At 42.3% G+C, this 19689-nt stretch overlaps 1 protein-coding gene across 5 annotated transcripts in view; it reads left to right on the forward strand.

Annotated features, from left to right (window-relative positions):
• Positions 1–6683: 6683 nt before the first annotated feature.
• The window catches only part of MSRA (methionine sulfoxide reductase A), a 321997-nt gene continuing 308991 nt past the window's right edge, over positions 6684–19689 (forward strand). The window contains exon 1 of one of the 5 annotated variants that reach the window (XM_012775454.3): positions 6684–6717. In XM_012775454.3, the coding sequence (XP_012630908.2) occupies positions 6699–6717 (19 nt within the window). In that variant the 5' untranslated portion in view covers positions 6684–6698. Of the gene's footprint in view, positions 6718–12981; positions 13382–19689 lie in introns of those variants that run through there. The other 4 variants (XR_001156784.3, XM_012775448.3, XM_012775450.3 and 1 more) reach the window with 4 other exon arrangements.

Below are 19689 nucleotides of genomic sequence, written 5' to 3' on the forward strand. Positions count from 1 at the left end.
ATTAATGTGGCTGGACACACACTTGGTGGAAATACTTATTTTTAGAACAATCCGTAACATCTTTGTGACACCAGATCTTCACCCTCTCTGGGCCCTACCTCCACCCCAGCCTCATTTCCAGGCTCTGCAGAAGATGGCTTCTTCCTGTCCTCCCGCCTGCGGTGTAGACTTAGATGTATATAAGAAGGCATATTTTATTTGTTTGACATTTATTTAACACATCTCTTCTGAGTGTGGCTATCGTAACATCTTCCCATAGCACTGATGCTTGCTTCATCAGCTCCTAATTCACATCTTCTACTCTGATCTCCCACCGTGTTTCTTTTTTTCTTAAATTTTAATTTCAGAATGTTTAGGTTGCATATATTGCCTTTGCCCCACCCGAGTCAGGGCCATGAGCGTGTCCATCTCCCAGAATGTGCATACCGTACCCATTAGGTGTGAATATAGCATCTACCCAGAGGAAAAAAGACATTCTATGAAATGTCACTTGAATCAGCACTTGAATGTTTATAGCAGCACTTGAATGTTTATAGCAGCACTTGAATGTTTATAGCAGCACAATTCACAATTGCAAAGATATGGAAACAACCCAAGTGGCCATCAATACATGAGTGGATTAACAAAACGTGGTATATGTGGTGTACCATGGAGTACTACTCAGCCACAAAAAACAACAGTAAACTAGCACCTCCCACTGTGTTTCAGACCTGAAGATCCTGCTGCCTGTAGGAGATCAATCCCTCCTGTAGGAACCCAAATGCTTCCAAAAACCAAACTTGCCCCTTTGCTGCCTCCCAACCTCCTCTGTGTCTATCTCAGCGAAACTCCCCTTCCCTCAGGTTTCTAAGCCAGAGATTGGCGAATCACCCTAAAATCCCCTCTATACCTCATCTCTTATATCTACGTCGCAAAGACCTGACTATTATACCTGCTCAATCGTTCTCAGTCCCATCCTGCTTTTTCATCTTTATTGCCACCAGCTTCACCTGGGAAACCCTTGAAATGCCTTGCCTGGAATATACTAACAGCCACCTAACAGACCTCCTCGTTCTTGTCATTTGTCCATTCAACGTGCGATCAACCTTGTTTCCAGGATGGTCCCCCTAAAATGCAAATGATTACATCATTGCCCTACTTGAACTCCTCCAGTGGCCCTATCATCGGCAGGGCAAAGGGCCTGTCCCCTGAGCATGCCGCGTATATCCCCTCCCTGAGCAGCTTCTTGCCTTCCTTGCCAGACATTGCTCTCACCACTCTGCATTCACAATGTCCTTTCTGGACATACTGAATTTCCTGCAGGTTTCCAAATCAGCTTTGCTTTTTTATGCTTTGCACTTGAAATGGCCTTGCCACCATACCTATCTGGTGAATTCCTATCCACTCTTCCACATTCAGCTGAAACATCGCAGCCTCTCAGGAGCCTTCTCTGCCCTTCCAAGACAGGACAAGCTCTTCCCTCCCTTTGTCCAGTAACACTCTGGTGTCCAAGTGTCGGCAGAGCTGGAGTGGGTGCGCTGCAGCCTGTCAAGCAGGCTCCGTCTCCTCCTCCAGACCTGGGGTGCAGGTGGTGTTTGGCTCCTGGGGGCCTTTCTGCTGACCCTGGGGTCCCTAGTCCCCCCGTTGTTATTCAGCTTGAGCTTGAGGCTTGTGCATCACACAAAGATGTGAATGTTCTTGGCTTTTGCAGAAGACAGGGTACCAACTTGCACGATGCACTTACAGCTCCACCGCCACGTGAGCTGATTCCAAAAATGAATTTGAATTTATTTTGGGGGATATGTTGTCTATTTTGTGAGGAAACAGTGGCCACTCCCTGGTCTTCAATCTGGGGGAAAAGACCCGTGGTCAGCGGTTGTCCCCATCTTCCTGGACACATTTGTCATGACCCTTGCGCTGCTGGGTTATCATTTTGCCTGTGTTCCTTGAGAACGTGGACCCTCTCATACTAGTCTTTATAGCCCCAAAGTCTAAGCACACTGCTCCGTATATTATAGGATGCTCGATAAGGCTTGTCTTATTATGTAATTATAATAAACTAACATGGTTTCTGTCTTCTGCCAACATGCACAGCCTTTACTGTGTTGCTCTTAATATTAAAGCGGCCCTGAGGTTAGAGCCATAAGATTTCTCCTGAATTTCTACCTACGCATTACGTGGGTATCACTTCATCATAACTCGTCTTCTAAGGGTCACAGTGAGAAACAGATGAAACCCGCGTGCATTGGGCATGTGCAATAATTCTGTGATTGGCCGCTAGTCGCTGTTGTAGTTACATGGGAAAGCCACCAGATGGCTTAAGGAAATGAATTTATTTCCAATCGAGATTTTTTTTTTAGCTTGGAAATCTGGGATGAAAAAAAGGCAGTGATTCGAGAGGAATGAGAAGGCTCTCCTTAGTGAATCCTAAATAACCAACAAAACCCACTTACCAGTGTCACCTGACTTCAGCAGTGGGTTTGTAGGGGTTTTGCAACCTTCCAAGGAAAACATTAAATAGTGTATTATTCTTCTTCCTTCCGGTATCTACATGCTTTAAGAGTTACAGAATAGCTGCTGAAATTCAATTCAATTCCACAAATATTTATTGAGTTAAATTAAACCTTCTGAGAGACTTATGGGAGCACATGCCACATGAGGCACTGCTTACTAACCGTGGAAAACTGTATGATCCTCTCGAAGTAAAGATGCCTTTCCTCTTTGTGTGCTGGTGCTGGTTACTGTTTTAAGGAGAAATGCTAGTGAAAAAATAATTGTGACCTAGAAAATTCCTGCATGTTTTCTGCAGGCAGAATGGGTGAAAAACAAGCAAGCAAACAAACAAAAACACCAAAATAAAGCAAAATCCTAAAGAACTATGGTAGTTCTGAATCAAACATATTTTATATGGCATTTGCATGTTAAAATCAGAGTCAAAATGATTAGATTAGCTGTAAAAGTTTTAATGAGGTAATTTAAAAATGAATCCATGTAGAAAAAGATCTGGGAGGAAAAACACTGTTGGTAGAATATGTTCAAGTGGCTTTTTTATTTTTTACTCTAGATACTGTGAACCATGTGAAGGTTTTGGAACAAGCCCGTGTTTATTTATTATTTTGGAATGCAAAGAATGAAATGTTAACCCAGTTAAAGATAATTCCACTCATTTATTTGACAAATATGCTAGTAGTGGGTACCCCTAGCTCAAGATAGAGCCGTGAATCAGAGATCCTAATTTCTAATTCTATTATCATTGAGATAGCAAATTTGTTAACCTTTTTAGACCATTAAAAAAAACAGATCAATCTGTTTTTTAAAATATATATTAAAGAGGACTTTAGAAATGTTCAATATCAGTGGGCATGGTGGCTTATGCCTGTAATCGCAGCACTTTGGGAGGCCAAGGCGAGAGGATTGCTTGAGGCCAGGAGTTCAAGACCAGCCTAAGCAAGAATAAGACCCCCATCTCTACAAAAAGAAATATTCAGTATCAGATCATTTCTAAACTTCTGAAAAAAAAGTTGAAGTAAGTGTAAAGGAATTCAGAAAAAGGTTCTTCCATAATTCTGAGGGCATAACATATTTTTATTATTGTGTTAGCACATAATTATTGGTTAGTGATTTAAAAATATTTATTCATTAATGAAAATTGAATGAAAGAAACCCAATTAATAGGGAGCCAGCTCCCTTTCAAACATAAATTAAAAATGGACAATTAACTTTTTTTTTCAAAATATTAAGGGGGTACAGGTGTTTTTGTTACATGGGTGAATTATATAAGGCTGGAGTCAGGGCTTTTAGTGTGCCTGTCACTGGAATAGTGTTCACTGTACCTGATAGGTAAGTTTTTGCCCTTTCCCTCCCTCCTGTACTCCCTGCTTTTTGGTTTCCAATGTCCTTTACATCTCTTTGTGCCCGTGTGTGCCACTTACTAATGAGAACCTGTGGAGTTTGTTTTCCCATCCCCGAGATACTTCACTTAGGATAATGGTCTCCAGTTTCATCCAAGTTGCGGCAGATGACATTATTTCATCCCTTTTCATGGCTGAGAAGTACTCCACTCATCAATTGATGGACACTTATGTTGATTCCATGTCTTTGCGATTGTGAATTGTGCGGCGATAAACATTCAGTGCAAGTGCCTTTTTGATAAAAGGTTTCTGGTGGCGGAGCTCCCAGGAGGAGGTACCTTGCATGGGAGGCTCACTTGAGCATTCAGCCAGGGAGTCTACAAGGGACACCGGCCACACAGAGGACCCCTATGCCATTGGCTGTGAACCTGAGAAACTGGCAGAGCAACTTAACAGAGACTCACACTGGCCGTGCCTTTGAAGAAAGCCTTGTTCCATTTCTTCCATCCTTCTTCCCTGACCCCGATCCCAGAAAATGGAGAAGAAGGAAGGAAAGGGGGATCCCCTTCCTCTTCATGACTTTTGGGAGGGGAGTGGGCTCTGTGCTAGGCTGCGAGTTGGGAAGGGAGTAAGTATTAAATACGAGTGAAGTTTCTAAGCATGGACCAAGCTGGACTTCATTTTTAATAACTGGAAACGAGCAGAAAGCTGAGGGACCCCCGTTCCCCCAGACATCCTGGGAGATTTGACCTACAATAGGAGGTAGTTTATGTTTTCTCCTTTATACTTGCAACTTTCTTGAAGAATGATACAATTTTTTAATCAGAAAAAAGGTAGTTCACTGTGCTTATGTGCCCTGAGTTCAGACTATTTAACAAATGAATTATGAAAAACAGCTATTATTTTTTTCTGAGGTAAAAAATACATGCTTATTGGTGAAGAGGAATGAGGATGAGGTGAGAATTACCTCTATTTCTACCATCCGAGATAACTACCATTAAATATGTCCCTTCAGACTTTTTTTTTCTATCCTCTTATCTCTCTCTTTTACCCATCTACACATAACACAGGAACAGTTAAAATAACAAAACCCCAAAAAAGCTGCATTTTGTTAAAGTAACATGTTGAAGAAAAAAAAAAGATGTAAATGTATTCTGGAGGCAAAAACGTCCCCCAGAAAGGTAGGATTAACAGATTGAGTTATCTTTGTACAGGTAGTTAATTGAATTATCATTGATAACTATGAGTCAAATAAATGTTATCTGATAATTAAGCTTTAAAAGAATCAACTTAAAGCATCTTTAAATGAGATGATATCATACCATTCACTGTTTCATTCATTCGACACACAGCTTACTGAGAGCCTACCAGGTGCCTAGAGGGACTGTTTAGTGCATTAAGAATCTGACAGTCTAAGTTATCAAACCTGGACGACTTTCCGATACGCCTTTGGACTCTGGGTGAACTTGATGAACTACGTACTAAGTGACAGGTCTGCCAACTGCCCTCTCAGCTTAAAAAATTGGTGATTCAATGAATTTAGAGAACTTGTGATTTCTCCCTCCTGCCCTCTAGACTTCACAGATGAGAAAAACGAGACAGAAAATAACTTGTCAAAGGTCACAGAACTAGTTAATTCGAAACTAGATTACAATCCAGGCCCCCGCTTGTATACTCATTCACCTTGCCATTCGTTCGTTTACTCAACAAATGCTTATTAAGTCTCTACAATGGCAGGCCAGTGCTCCGGGCTTGTAATGCCTTTGTAATAAAGACAATAATAATAACCCACAGCTGTTAGGCATTAGGCAGTATATTAAGTGTATTCACTTGGATTATTTTGTTTCATGGTCATACATTTTTAGTAGGTAGTTAGAGAAGAGAAAGATACTGTTGACAAATTAAAGTGTTTATAAAAATAAATCCTACCTGCCTCCTTGGTGTGTGGGGGTCTCTGTGATGTGAGTCTGTGTGTGTGTGTGTGTGTGTGTGTGTGTGTGTGTGTGTGAAGGAATTTAATTTGTGTACTAACCCACTTGGATAAGAAAATAAGAGACAAGGAGGGTATCTAGCCACTAGACGCCCTAGAGAATTAATGAGAAAGATGTAGGGACTTTTGCAGTTGGCTTGGGAGATGCTGCAAGTGATTCGTGCATTCACTCGGCCAGTATCGACTCAGCGCTTCCCGTGCGCCGGCACAGAGGAGGTAGGCACTTGGGATGTATGACAATAAGCAAAATATGGGCACAATCCCCGCCTGCGTGAAGCTGGCTGTCCGGTCGGTGGAGGAGATGGGTTTCAACCACACCGACTACTGAATGTAATGATCGCAGCTAACATGTGCCAAGGGCTTCCTATGTGCCAGGCACCATTCTAGGCACTTTCCCCATATTAATTTATTTAATCTTCACCAAGAAAACAAAAACAAAAACACAAAGGAAACAGCCCTGTGAAGTTGGCGTTACTATTATCTTTCTGATGGGAGCTCTGAAGGAGAGGTTCGTGGTGATATGAGACCATTTGTCGGGGAAACCAACCTGGCCTGTCACCCTCTCTGATGAGGGTGAGGAGGTTTGGCAAAGGCTGCCCCATCCAGGCGGGCAGGGCACTCGCCAAGCGGTTGGGCATGGGTGAGGCATTAGTAGGCAGGGCAGTGAAAGACGAACATTTATTGGGTACTTACTACCTCTTAGGTGCCAAAGTCTGCACAGTACCGAACCAGTTCCAGATGGTTCTCTGACCCAGCGTGAGGGTTCTACTCCCGGGCTCCTCAGAGCCCAGGGGGTTCAGAGATAAAGCGCATGAAGTGACTATGGAGGGAGTCTGATTAAAGCAGGGGGAACCTGAGCCCCAGGGAGTGACAGAAGCATGGAGCCAGCAGCGTCAGGTATGTTGATGGTGGCAGTGAGAGGACACCAGTGACAGCTGAGGCGAACTCACAAGTCACGGGACCATGCTGGGGAGAAAGCTCACAGCTGTCTCTCCTTGGACACTTCCAAAGGCCCTGGGCATGTGTGAGTTACACACTTGAAGGTTTCCCTGCACTCTCTTACATCATCTTTGACGTTTTCTGGTTTCCAAATATTCAGCATGTCCCTGTCTGTGTCATCTCCCGAACACCAACCACTGCCACTCACAATTTTAAGATCCCTACTGGGGGGGGGGGGTGTTCATTTTCCATCTTAACCATTTGGCTGTGGCTTCCTGTGCCTGACTCTCTCTGCAGCTTCTGATCTGATTCAATAGTGGGCTTGGTCTAGCTCAGGAAGATGAAATCAGAGCTTAATTTAATTTGACATGTAGATTTTTTAAAAAGTTTTTTAAAGTTTTAGTTATAATTCTGGAAACTCATAGATGGCTGCAAAGAGGTTTTCAATTATATAGGTTGTGGAATTCGGGTTTTGAGGGTTCAATAGATTCTATCAGCTGTTGGATATACTGCATTTCCTAGCTCTGTACATGGGATGTTTCAATCTCTTCATATTCAGCAACGATAGCTTTAGATGAATTAACAGAGTGAAGTTTTAGTTTTGGATTCAGTGTGCAACCTGGGATGGGTGAAGGCAGTTGAGAATAGTTGTTAGACTATGGGGGCTCTGCAGGCTGTTTATCCAGGGCCAGGCTACCTGGGGAGGGCTCAGCTAGAACAGTGAATCTCAAAGTTTGCCACGTGGGCCAGCAGTGCCAGCATCACCTGGGAATTTGGTAGATATGCTAAGTTTTGGGCTTCACCCAAATGACTGAATCAGACACTCTGGGTTGGGGCCCAGCAATCTGTGTTTTAATAAGCCGTCTGTGTGATTCTGATGTATGCTGAAGTTTGAGAACCATGGAGCTACTCAAAAGCAAAGTGACCTAAACGAAATAGAAGTTCATTTCTTGCTACTTGTCTTAGTCTGTCAGGCTGCTGTATCATAGACTGAGTGCTTTATAAACATCAGAAATTTCTTTCCCACAGTTCTGGAGGCTGGGAAGTCCACGATCAAGGTATTGGCAGATTCTGTGACTGGTGAGGACCTGCCTCCTTGTTCGGAGAAGGCAGCTTCTCACTGTATCCTCACCTGGTGGAAGGGGTGAGGGAGCTCTCTGGGCTCTCTTTTATAAGGGCCCTAACGTCATTTGTAAGAGCTCCACCATCATGATCTAATCACTCCCAAAGACCCCCACCTCTTACTACCATCACATTGGCATTAGGCTTCAACATATTAATTTTGGGGGTACACAAGTATTCAGTCTATAGCAATAATGTATTAGTCCATGCATCAACAGTCTAGGGGTGACATGGCAGCTCCATGATGTCAGCAACCCTAGCTCATTCTGTCTAGTCACTCTGCTGCCCTCAAAATGCAGCTCCCATCTCATGGTCTGCAGTGGTTCCTAAGTTTGAATTCTCTTCCCCACATTTCAGCCAGTGGGATAGGAGAAGCATCAGGAGAGTGTGCCTCTTTCTTCCAAGGTCATGGTCTGGGAATTGCACACATTTTTTTTTTTTTTTTTTTTTTTGAGACAGAGTCTCACTCTGTTGCCTGGGCTAGAGTGCTGTGGCATCAGCCTAGCTCACAGCAACCTCAAACTCCTGGGCTTGAGCAATCCTCCTGCCTCAGCCTCCCGAGTAGCTGGGACTACAGGCATGCACCACCATGCCCGGCTAATTTTTTCTATATATTTTTAGTTGTCCAATTCATTTCTTTCTATTTTTAGTAGAGATGGGGTCTAGCTTTTGCTCAGGCTGGTTTCAAACTCCTGACCTTGAGCGATCCACCTGCCTCGGCCTCCCAGAGTGCTAGGATTACAGGCGTGAGCCACTGTGCCTGGCCAGAATTGCACACATTATGTCTGCTTCCATCCCATTGGCCATAACCTAGTCACACAGTCACCCCTAGTCACCTTTACTGGGTAGCATGGACCCAATTACAATCTAGTGGTTAAGGGGTTCTATTACTAACCAAAAAAGGGGGTGAATGGATATTGGGAATCACCTGGTAATCTCTTAGGAAGTTCTCTGAAGGGAATTTTATCTTTCACTCAAATCCTTCCATTCTGTTTTCCATTCAGATCCAAATTTCTAAGTAAGTGTTTAAAAGGAGAGAAATTTTTAAATGAAGATCCAGCCAACTCATTTTTTAATAAAAGAAAATGATCTTGAACTTGGGAATTGGGAAAACTTGGACTTGAATTCAGGCTCTTCTCCTTGTAGCTCTGTTTGCTTGGGTACCTCTGTGAGCCTAAATATCCTCATCTACAAAGTTGTGAAAATGGGTCAGAGCGAAGGCTAGAAATGATGCATGTAAATCTCCTAACATGCTGCTGGAGAGTGATAGGTGCTCAGCAATAAGTAACAATGGTTGATCTTGTTTCTATTTTCCCCTTAAAATTTAGTAAAATAATCCAAGACATTAATTAAAATGTGTAAGGCAGCTTGGTATCTTCTACAGTTAGACCATAAACAAGGCCACTTGATTTTAAGTATGCAGATGGAAGCATCATATTAAGCTATTTATTCATTTATAAGGGTGTCTCATTACCTAATTTAATGGCTTTTTATGAAAAAGTCCAAAAAAGCCTTATCTCAGTTTGAGTATGCCAAGGCATTCCTGCAGTTCTTATGGCTTAATCAAGAAGAGAGATAAGAGCTGGAATGCCTCTCGGAGGGGAAAGAAATCTATCTTTTTGCAGTTTGTCCTTGAGTTCATGCTCCATGCTTTGACAGCTCTTTTTTAGTTTTGATGCATGGCCCTCTATGTGTATGACCTGCAACCCCAGAGGTTTAGAATGGAGCCTTCCTTCTGTAAAACCCTGCAGCCTGTGTCCAGGACTACGCTGGGGTCTGCCTTGTGCAGTGCTGTGGTCGGCTGGCTGTGGGAGGTGTTCCCCCCCGCCCCCCTGCACTGGGAGTCCTCGGACAAGGTCTTGCTCTTCCATGTGTGTGCTCGAGGTGGCACCTTGCACAGGGCATGAGCTCTATAATTATTTACTAATCAAATGCAAGTTTCAGCAGAATCCACATGTGGGGGCAATACAAAAACCACATTTAAAGCAACACATCCAAAAACTATTTAATATTTGTAACCAAGAAGCAAGTATGATGTCATTAAGTGTTGTATCTCTACTTTATATAACAATTGATCTCCCAATTCTTACTAAATGAAAAGGTCTTTGTGTATTTATTACCTCGCTTTACAAGGAGAATGTTTTTCTTCTCTCTCTTTTAGTAGCACATAGATGGTTTTATGAAAGAAAAGTCATTAACAAAACAACTTGGAACTGAAGTCTCTAAGTTTATAGAAAGGTTTTGGTATGTAATTAGGCTCATTTAATCAGTCATACATACAATTTACTATTATGATGGCGATTAGAAATGGAGATACCTCTTTCTACTGTCCTCTGTCATTTTTGCCATTTTATTATAGACTGGGTACCACCAATATTTTATTTATTTATGTGATAGCCTAGGAAGCGGGCACTATCCCTGATTCCTATGGTGGGGTAGATAGCCCTGCTGTATGCTGTGATAGACTACATGTAATGGGTCTATCAAATTAAACAATATGACTCAGATGTACAAAAAATGATATTGTTGTATTTTCTATAACTGATCTCATCTTCCTCTTTGGTCCTCATTCCTAGCAATGAGGGAGGGACAGCAGGAAGAGCTGAGTGGAAAAGTACAGAGTCAGGGTGGAGGGAAGTGTCTCAATCAGTAACCCCTGTACCTTGTCCCCTTTCATACAGAGACCTCCAAAGGGAGGTGCCTGGGCTAGAAATGCAGATATGAGTATGGCTTGCCTGGAGTGACTGCAACTCCTTCTGAGATTGCAGTTCACTCCCTGGGCACCAAGTCTGATGGGAGGAGGGCAGCTTTTATCTCTGAGGCCTGCTAGGCAAAGCCTTTGTAATTGTCCATTGCAGGGCCTGAAAGATAACATGTCAGATTGTGGCCTAGAGCTGGACTCCCCAGATTTTGGTGATACTAGGTATTCTGCATTTGCACTTGAGTTTTAGAATAAGTTTGCTTTTTTCAACAAAAAATGCTGCTGGAATTTTCATTGAGATTGTGTTGAATCTATAGATCAATTTGGAGAGAATTGGCATTTAACAGGATTGAGTCTTCAACCAAAGCATAATTGCAGAAATAACAAATCAAAGCAGGGTGTACTGGTTGGGGAATATGAACTCAAAAAAAAAAAAAAAAAAAAAAGCCTCTCAGTGCAGAGAAAGAGAGGATAGGGTGGGTCTTCTGAAGAAAAGAAGTCCTAGTGATGAAAACACCATCACTGAAGGCATATTTAATTCTCTCCTCAAAAAGCAAACAAACCTCAATGTCATAAGAAACCCCCATTTTATGGAAAGAAGCTTTGAAATAAATTAAGGTATATTTTTCTTTTATTTTTTATTTTAGCATATTATGGGGGTACAAGTGTTAAGGTTACATATATTGCCCATGCCTCCTCCCCCTAAGGTATATTTTTGTTTAAAAAAAATATATATGTATATATATATATGTAGAGAGAGAGAGAGAAAGAGAGAGTCAGAGTCTCACTCTGTTGCCCAGGCTAGTGCTGTGGCATCAACCTAGCTCACAGCAACCTCAAACTCCTGGGCTCAAGAGATCCTCCTGCCTCAGCCTCCGGAGTAGCTGGGACTACAGGCATGCACCACCATGCCCAGCTAATTTTTTCTATATTTTTAGTTGTCCAATTGATTTCTTTCTATTTTTAGTAGAGACGGGGGTCTAGCTTTTGCTCAGGCTGGTTTTGAACTCCTGACCTTGAGCCATCTACCCACGTCTCTCCGAGTGCTAGGATTACAGGCATGAGCCACAGCTCCTGGCCTGTTTTTTTTTTTAATTATAAAAGTAACAGCCATTGTAACACTTGAGAACACTGTAACAATGTAGAACATTTTAAAAAGTTGAAAGAAAATGAAATAGAATCCCACTACCCCAACAACAAAACTGCAACATTGTTTTCATTTTTGTAGTTTTCAAGTGCCTGTGTAATTGGGAGTACTTGCATTTATACACATATAAATACTATGTATACACATACATGTATTTTTCACTTTAAGTACATCTCAACCTTAAACATTCTTCAGCTGTTAGTTGCAGAATATTTCTGACATGTTAAACGTCATACAATCAACTACAAAACACAAGAAAGGCAAATCAGTATGTACCAAATGGCAGTAATAAAAAAAATACAAAATATTTCCTTTGACATAATGACTTTTTTTCAAATGCTTAACAGTGACCAGGCCCTCAGGAGTCTAGAAGGGACACCTTGGGTTTTTCAAGAAAGGCTTGTAGAACCTACTTGGCATAATCTCATAGCAAAAACAAGAGTGTAGGCAGGATCTTGCTTGCCCAGGGGAAAATCTAAATTACAAAATAAACGCTTTAATCTTTTCAATGTTGTATGTCTGGTAATAACACTGTGTTTTACAACATAATAGGGCTAATCTCCCTGTCCTTATTATACCTACAGCTCAGACCACATGAAAACAAAGTGGTAACTAAACCCACCAGGGGAGTTGGTCAAAGCCTTCTCATTTCTGTGGGTGCTAATCTGAAGTTCCTTCCGTCATCTGAGACTACCCACCTACTTTGACAGAACATTTGTGTAAAGCCAAAATCTCACATGGATAACTCCCATCTGGCTCCAACCACCTTACCATTTCGTTTGAAAATTTGTCACAGGAACACATGTTATCTCGCATGATTTGAGAAGCAAGAATGGTCCAGGAGCACCATTAAGTTCACCTCAACTGCATTCACAGTGATACCAGTGCCTCGCTCCCTTCTTTTCCCCCCTGTGAAATAGGTTTAAAATGTGTTTACGTGTGTGTCCATACAGGAGTCCACATATAACGTCACATGGAACGCATCTTCCCCGTTCCGTGCTTTTGAGACCTGTGCTTAGTTTTCACTTTGGATCAATGGGAAGGAATCCGTTTGATGATCTGTAATGATAGGCAACGGCTCCAATGGAAAGGGACACACGTTTTCCCAGGTGTCCCCAAGGCAGGTCTTCTCTCACATCTCACTGGACACACCGAACAACCGCCGAGGAGGCTGGGAACTCTAAAATCAAACGCAGCACCACAAGGCTCGGCGGTATTTTTGGCCCCAGCCGCTTCATGTATTTCGCGCGCTTGGTGCACTTGTTCCCCGCCGGAGAACTTTGACTCCCGGGGCGCCCCGCCGGACCGCGCACCCCCTCAGGGGAAGGACACGCCCTCGGGGACAGCGCGCCAGGCCCGGCCTTGGGCAACCGCGGTTCCGGGCGGCCGCCTCCCGCCAGCAGCGCCCGCGCCCGCCCACGCGGCCCAGCCCCTGACTCCTCAGCCCGCGGCTCTCCTCAGGCCGCGCCGGCCCCCGCCCAACCCACCCCGGACGCCCTTCGGCCGGCGCCCGCACATGCTCTCGGCCACGAGGAGCGCCCGCCAGCTCCTCCACAGCCTCCTTCCCGTCGCGAGGATGGGCGAGTCGGCCTCCAAGCTCGTCAGCCCCCAGGAGGCCCTGCCCGGGCGGAAGGAGCCGACCCTCGTAGCAGGTAAGGCCGGGGCACGCCGAGGGCGCGGGCGCCGCCACTGCGCATGCGCGCCAGCGCCGGCGGCCGCGCGTCCTCCTCCTGCCCGGAAGGAAGCGGCCGGAGGTCCGGGGTCTGCGCAGGCGCGAGGGGGCGCCGGCTGAAGCGTGGGCCTCTCTGCGGCGCTGGGTTCGGGCCAGCACTCCTCTCTTTGTTTAGCTTCTCACCCCTTAAAACAAAAGTGAACACGTTGAAGGAATCGCGTACGTGGAGGCAAGCTGATGCCCCGGCGGCCTGGAGCTGTGGGCGGGGAAGGCGCCGTGGGGTGTCCGGCCGCTGGGGTCCCGCCACCCGCAGCGGCGCTGCCCTGGGGGTTGTTCCAGGAAGCTCGGGAAGGAGACAGAACGTTGAAAACTTCAGTTGTGCAATTGCGTCTCAGGCCAGTGTTCCGGCTGCAAGAATTGTCCGCAGCCTCCTGGTGTCCTCCGGCGTGCCTGGCTATCCCCCCACTCGCCAGGACTGTTCTCCACGGCCCTGCGCCCCCGGGCTGCGTGCGTGATCAGTTGTGCGGAAGTGCCTTTTAAGGCAGTGTTTTTCAAACTTCCGAAACTTTGTAGTCTTTGTCACACCGATGCTTTGGGGACATACATTAAAAGTAGAATACTGGAATAGTGATCACGTGCTTGGATGACTCTTAATGTTAGATTGCTGTCTAGTGTCCGGAAGCTTACTCTCAGTTTTTGTCGCAGACAGCACGGGTCCGCCAGTAGGAGGACCATACTTTGAGTAGTATTATCTTAGGGCTTCTCTAAGTGTGTTTCCCCATCATCTGGAGTTGTCCTCACCCCTGACTACTGAAACAGACTCTTGGGGGTTGAAGGGGGTGAGCCCAACAATCTGTCTTTAATGCAAGACCTCCAGGTGATTTTAATGCACGTGGGCTCTAGTTTTTAAACTCCTGCCTTATAGCTGTCGGAGGATTAAGTGGTGTTTAATCTTTTACAGGTAGCTCAATGCCAAAGAAATCCAGCATTTAAAAATTTCCTAAGAAATCTGTTTTTCTTTTCCTTAAAGAATTGTTGAGTATAGGGGGAGATCACATTGAGGGTTTGTCATATCATAGAAACTCTGTATGAGATTAGAGGAGGTTTTTTGGATTAGAGGCAATCTGGAAACCGTGCGGCCTGTTTTATTATTCACTTGGTTAGCAGTTTCTATTCCCTGTGTCCCCCGTCATTTCACCTCCAACTCGTCCCTAGCCTTAGAAGTTTATTTTATTTTTCATTCAAATTCAGAAATTAAGTTTTGAAAAAAGTCCAGATTAACTTTAAAAGTATATAATACATAGCCAGATTGTCTAAAGCTATGCATTTATCTTAAAACTTCTTTCACAATCCAGTACTCATAAATGGACATTTAGAAGCAACACTTTCTAAATGCTGAACTTCCTCAGCTTGTACTGTAACTAACTCCTCTTCACACACTATAGTGTCTTCTCTGTGCCCTCACATAGACCAAAACCACAAAGAATTCAAAAACTCTTGATCAAATTTCCAAACTGGTTCGAGATCAAAATTAACCAAATTTAGTTCAGCTTTGTCTTAACCAAAGTCTTCCCAATCAGTTTCCCAGTATATAAATGACATTTTTGGTAAAAGATTAACAAACATTTCAGAAACGAGCCAAAAATTTCATCTTCACATGATTAGTTTAACTGCAAAACCTCAGGACCTGGTTCCTTTCCAGGTTCTTCTGTCTTTTCATATAGCTGTGACTGTTTTTCGTACACTGACACATCTCTGTATCTGGGCCAGTAAACTGTTTTTTTTTCTTTTTTGGTGTAAGGCCAAGCCTGCAATACATATGTCCTTATTGTTCGTCTGTTGTAACTTTTTCCCCAAAAAGTATTTAAATTTTAGATTTTGGCTGTTCCAATCTCCACTCCTGGGTGTATTCCTGCCTTGACAGGTTGCTGAAAGTTCTTATTGGCCCCAGAAATGGACAATGTTATCTCTTCAGTGGGTTTTGGTAGCTGTAAACTTGAAACTTAAGGATATTACTGTTTTGAAAGTTGAATTCATCTTCACTGCAACTTCCCTCCTGTTTAACAGTTCTTCACATCTCTATATTACCTCTGTGTCTGTTGTTATTTGCACATTGACTCTCAAAAGTTCCGTGACAAACGCATCACCTTTTGACTTTAGAAGACAAGGCCTGTCTGTTCAGGGCCTTTTGCTTGGCCTAGTATCACGTGTGCACTATTACCAAATACTCTTGGTGTTAAGGGTTGTCATTTTAGCTTTAATCCTACTGTTTTTATATTCTTAAGGAAAATTCCACACTTTTTAAAACTGTGGCCTAGTAATAGATCTCCACTTTGCAAGACGGTAAGAGTCAAACTTTCAAACTTTTAAAATGCTTAATTTCTCCCAGGCTACCTAAAATGGATCAAAACATGAATAGGCCTACTTTGGTGATTGATGAAAACGACACTGCACTTGACTGCCTCATTTGCACCATGCTCTGTTGAGGTCAGGGGTGGCTTCTGGACAGCCCTAGCTGGCTGGTAGAGCACACAGCAATGTACCTGGCCTTTTGTGTGGAGGTGTCTCATTCTACATTAGTGTCTGACCACAAGGCAGTACTCTGAGTACATGGGGACTGAGGGTAAAGGGGAATTCATACTTGTTGAACTGCACTGTTGGGCAATTGTTAGAGATAGGCTGGAGGTGGAAGGCTTGTAATTAAAACCTCTGAGTGCCTCCTCAGTGTTGTTAAACAAACCTCAGTGTTGTTAAAAGGTGAGTTCATTATAGTCAGAACTGAAATCTTATTTCCAGTGAATTAATAATTGTAAATGCCCAATGGAATCTTTTATTTTTATATGGAACCTTTATTTATTTATATTGTTACTTATTGGAAAAATTACTAATCTGTGTTTGGGATTGAATCTTTTTACAAACTATAAGTGGGATCAGGTAGTTTGGGATTTGGAGATATTTAAAACAACTTTGGCAAGTCCAATTGAGTTGCTGCTTTCTTTTTTTTTTTTTTTTTTTGAGACAGAGTCTCACTTTGTTGTCCAGGCTAGAGTGAGTGCCGTGGCGTCAGCCTAGCTCACAGCAACCTCAATCTCCTGGGCTTGAGTGATCCTTCTGCCTCAGCCTCCCGAGTAGCTGGGACTACAGGCATGCGCCACCATGCCCGGCTAATTTTTTTTTTTTATATATATATATCAGTTGGCCAATTAATTTCTTTCTATTTATAGTAGAGACGGGGTCTCGCTCTTGCTCAGGCTGGTTTTGAACTCCTGACCTTGAGCAATCCGCCCGCCTCGGCCTCCCAAGAGCTAGGATTACAGGCGTGAGCCACAGCGCCCGGCCTAGTTGCTGCTTTCTTGCCTTTGTATTCTTAGATAATGTTCACTGTAGTTTTTGGTACGATGCTTTTTTTTGGGGTGGAAACAGATGTAGAACACCATCTGAAGGTATCCTCTTTTAAGAATTTTAAATATACATAGACAAATAGTAGAACACTATATTAATCCTAAAGGTGGCTCTTGATAAAAAAATTGAACTGCAGCAATAAAATTTATAGATGATTAGCTAGTCTAATCAAGAACAAAAGGAAGAAAGTACAGATACACAAAATAAGAACTGAGAAGGGGAATCATAGAAACACAGTTTAAAGAATCATAGGAGATGAAAATAAATTTAAAATTTGGGTGAAAATGATAATTTTTAGGAAAATATAATTGATCCAAATTGACCTCAGAAGAGGTAGAAAATTTAAACAGCTTCATTTTCACAGAAGAAGTAAAGTTGTCGAAGAGTTACCTCCTCAAGCATTATGTTCAGACGGTTTCACAGGGAGCATCTACCAAATATTTAAAGAGCAGGTAATTCTAAGGCTACTTAAACTGAAATAAACATCCAGATTCTTTTTAAGAGGCTGCTATAGCATTGAAACTAAACCTAAGAAACATTAACACAAGAAAGAAAACTACAGACCAGTCTCAAGTTATGACTGTTGATGCAAACTGCTAAATAAATATGAGTAAACAGAATCCAGCAAAGGGATTTAGTCCCAAAATGGGACTAAAGGAAGGCGTCAATATTAGGAAATCTATTAATAGAATTCATCATTTAATTGATCTAAGGAGAAAAGTGATATAGCTGTCTCCTAGATGCTGAAAAGTTATTTGACCAAATTTAACAACCATTCTTTTTTTTTTTTTTTTTTTTTTTGAGACAGAGTCTCGCTTTGTTGCCCAGGCTAGAGTGAGTGCCATGGCGTCAGCCTAGCTCACAGCAACCTCAAACTCCTGGGCTCGAGTGATCCTTCTGCCTCAGCCTCCCAGGTAGCTGGGACTACAGGCATGCGCCACCATGCCCGGCTAATTTTTTATATATATATCAGTTGGCCAATCAATTTCTTTCTATTTATAGTAGAGACGGGGTCTCGCTCTTGCTCAGGCTGGTTTTGAACTCCTGACCTTGAGCAATCCGCCCGCCTCGGCCTCCCAAGAGCTAGGATTACAGGCGTGAGCCACAGCGCCTGGCCTAACCATTCTTGATAATAACACTTGACAGAGTAGGAATGGATGGCTACTTCCTTAATGTGATAAAATAATATCAATTTTAGTCCAAAGGCCAACTTTAGGCTTAATGAAGCAACATTAGAGATTTCCATTCATGTTCAGATCAAGACAAGGCTGTGGGTACAGGCCAGTACCAGTTGTGCACTGTTATCAGATACTTTTGGTGTTACCATCTTGGTTTTTATCCTGCCAAAAAGAAAAAGAAATCCTACCTTCTTTAAAAAGAAATCCTACCTTTTTTTGGATTCTTAAGGAAACTTCCACCTTTTTATTAAGGGCAACCTAGTAGTTGATTTATACTTTGTAAGAAGGTAAGACTCAAGCCTTTAAACTTTTTATGTTTAGTTTCTCCCAGGCTACCTAAATTGGATTAAACATGAGTAGGCCTACTTTGAGTGACTGGTTATTATTTTATATTATTTTACATTGTGTTGTAGGTCCTGGCCAATGTGGTCAGATAAGATTGGGCAATTAGAGATGTACAAAACAGGAAGAAAGATCAGAAGTTCTTAAATACGTGTGGGAATGTAGCATGTGATAAAGGTGATATCTGAAATCAGAAGGAAAAAGATGAAATATTCAATAAATGGTGTTGGGACAAATGGGTAGCCATATGGGAGAAAAAAGTTGGATCTGTACTTCACAATTTAAACCAGGATAAATTCCAATATTTGATGGAATAAATTCCAGATATATGATGATAATAGCTTACATTTACTGAGTGTACTACATGCCAGGTACTGTAGTAATTTACTAACATATTAATCCTCACGATAACCTGATAAGGTGGCAATTATTATTATCCCCATTTATGGATGTGGAAACTGAGACCCAGAGAGGTTAGTTGATTTATCCACTACTTATTTAATAAGTAGTGGAGCTGGAATATGAACCCAGGCAGTTTGGCTCTAGAGTTTCTGGTCTTAACATCTATGTTCTTTTTCCATTTAGTTAAATGTAAAAAAAATTAAACAATCTAAGTATAAGAAAATAATTCCTTTATAATCTGGGTGTGGGGAATAGTTATGGTTTCTAACCATAACTTGAAAATCAGAAGATGTAAAAGATTGATAGATTACATCAAAGTAAAAGTCTTCTGCATGGCAAAAGTCACCATAAGCAAAGTCAAAGTCGAAAGACAAACTAGGATAAATATTTGCAACTCATATCATAGGTGAAGGACTAATCTCCTTAATGTATAAGAAGTTATATTAATAGAAATTTTAGAAATTAATAAAAACACCAACATCCATTGGAAAAATAGGCAAAGGTTATAAACAGTTTACAGAAAAGGAGCTACAGTTGGCTCTTAAGCATATAAAAAGATGCACAACTTCACTCATAATGAGGAGAATGCAAATACCATTTTTCATTTTTCAGATTGGCAAAAATCCAGAACTTTGATGATACACTGTGTTGGTAAACTCAAAGAAAAAGGCACCCTTGTACATTGCTGGCAAGAGTATAAATTGGCTCAATTCTTATGGGAGGCAATTTGGCCATATCTATCAAAAATTTCAATGCATGTACCTTTTGACCCAGGTATTCAATTTCTGGGAATTTATCCTAAGGATATACTTGCATGCATGCCAAATGATGACTGTACCAGGTTATTCATTGCAGCTTTGTTTGCAATAGCACAAGATTGGAAACAACCCAAATGGCCACCAGTAGGGGCCAGTTAAATAAATTATGGTTCATCATCACAATGGAATATGCAGCTGTAAAAAAA

The sequence above is a fragment of the Microcebus murinus genome, chromosome 24, assembly GCF_040939455.1.
Source record: "Microcebus murinus isolate Inina chromosome 24, M.murinus_Inina_mat1.0, whole genome shotgun sequence".
Lineage (NCBI taxonomy): Eukaryota > Metazoa > Chordata > Mammalia > Primates > Cheirogaleidae > Microcebus > Microcebus murinus.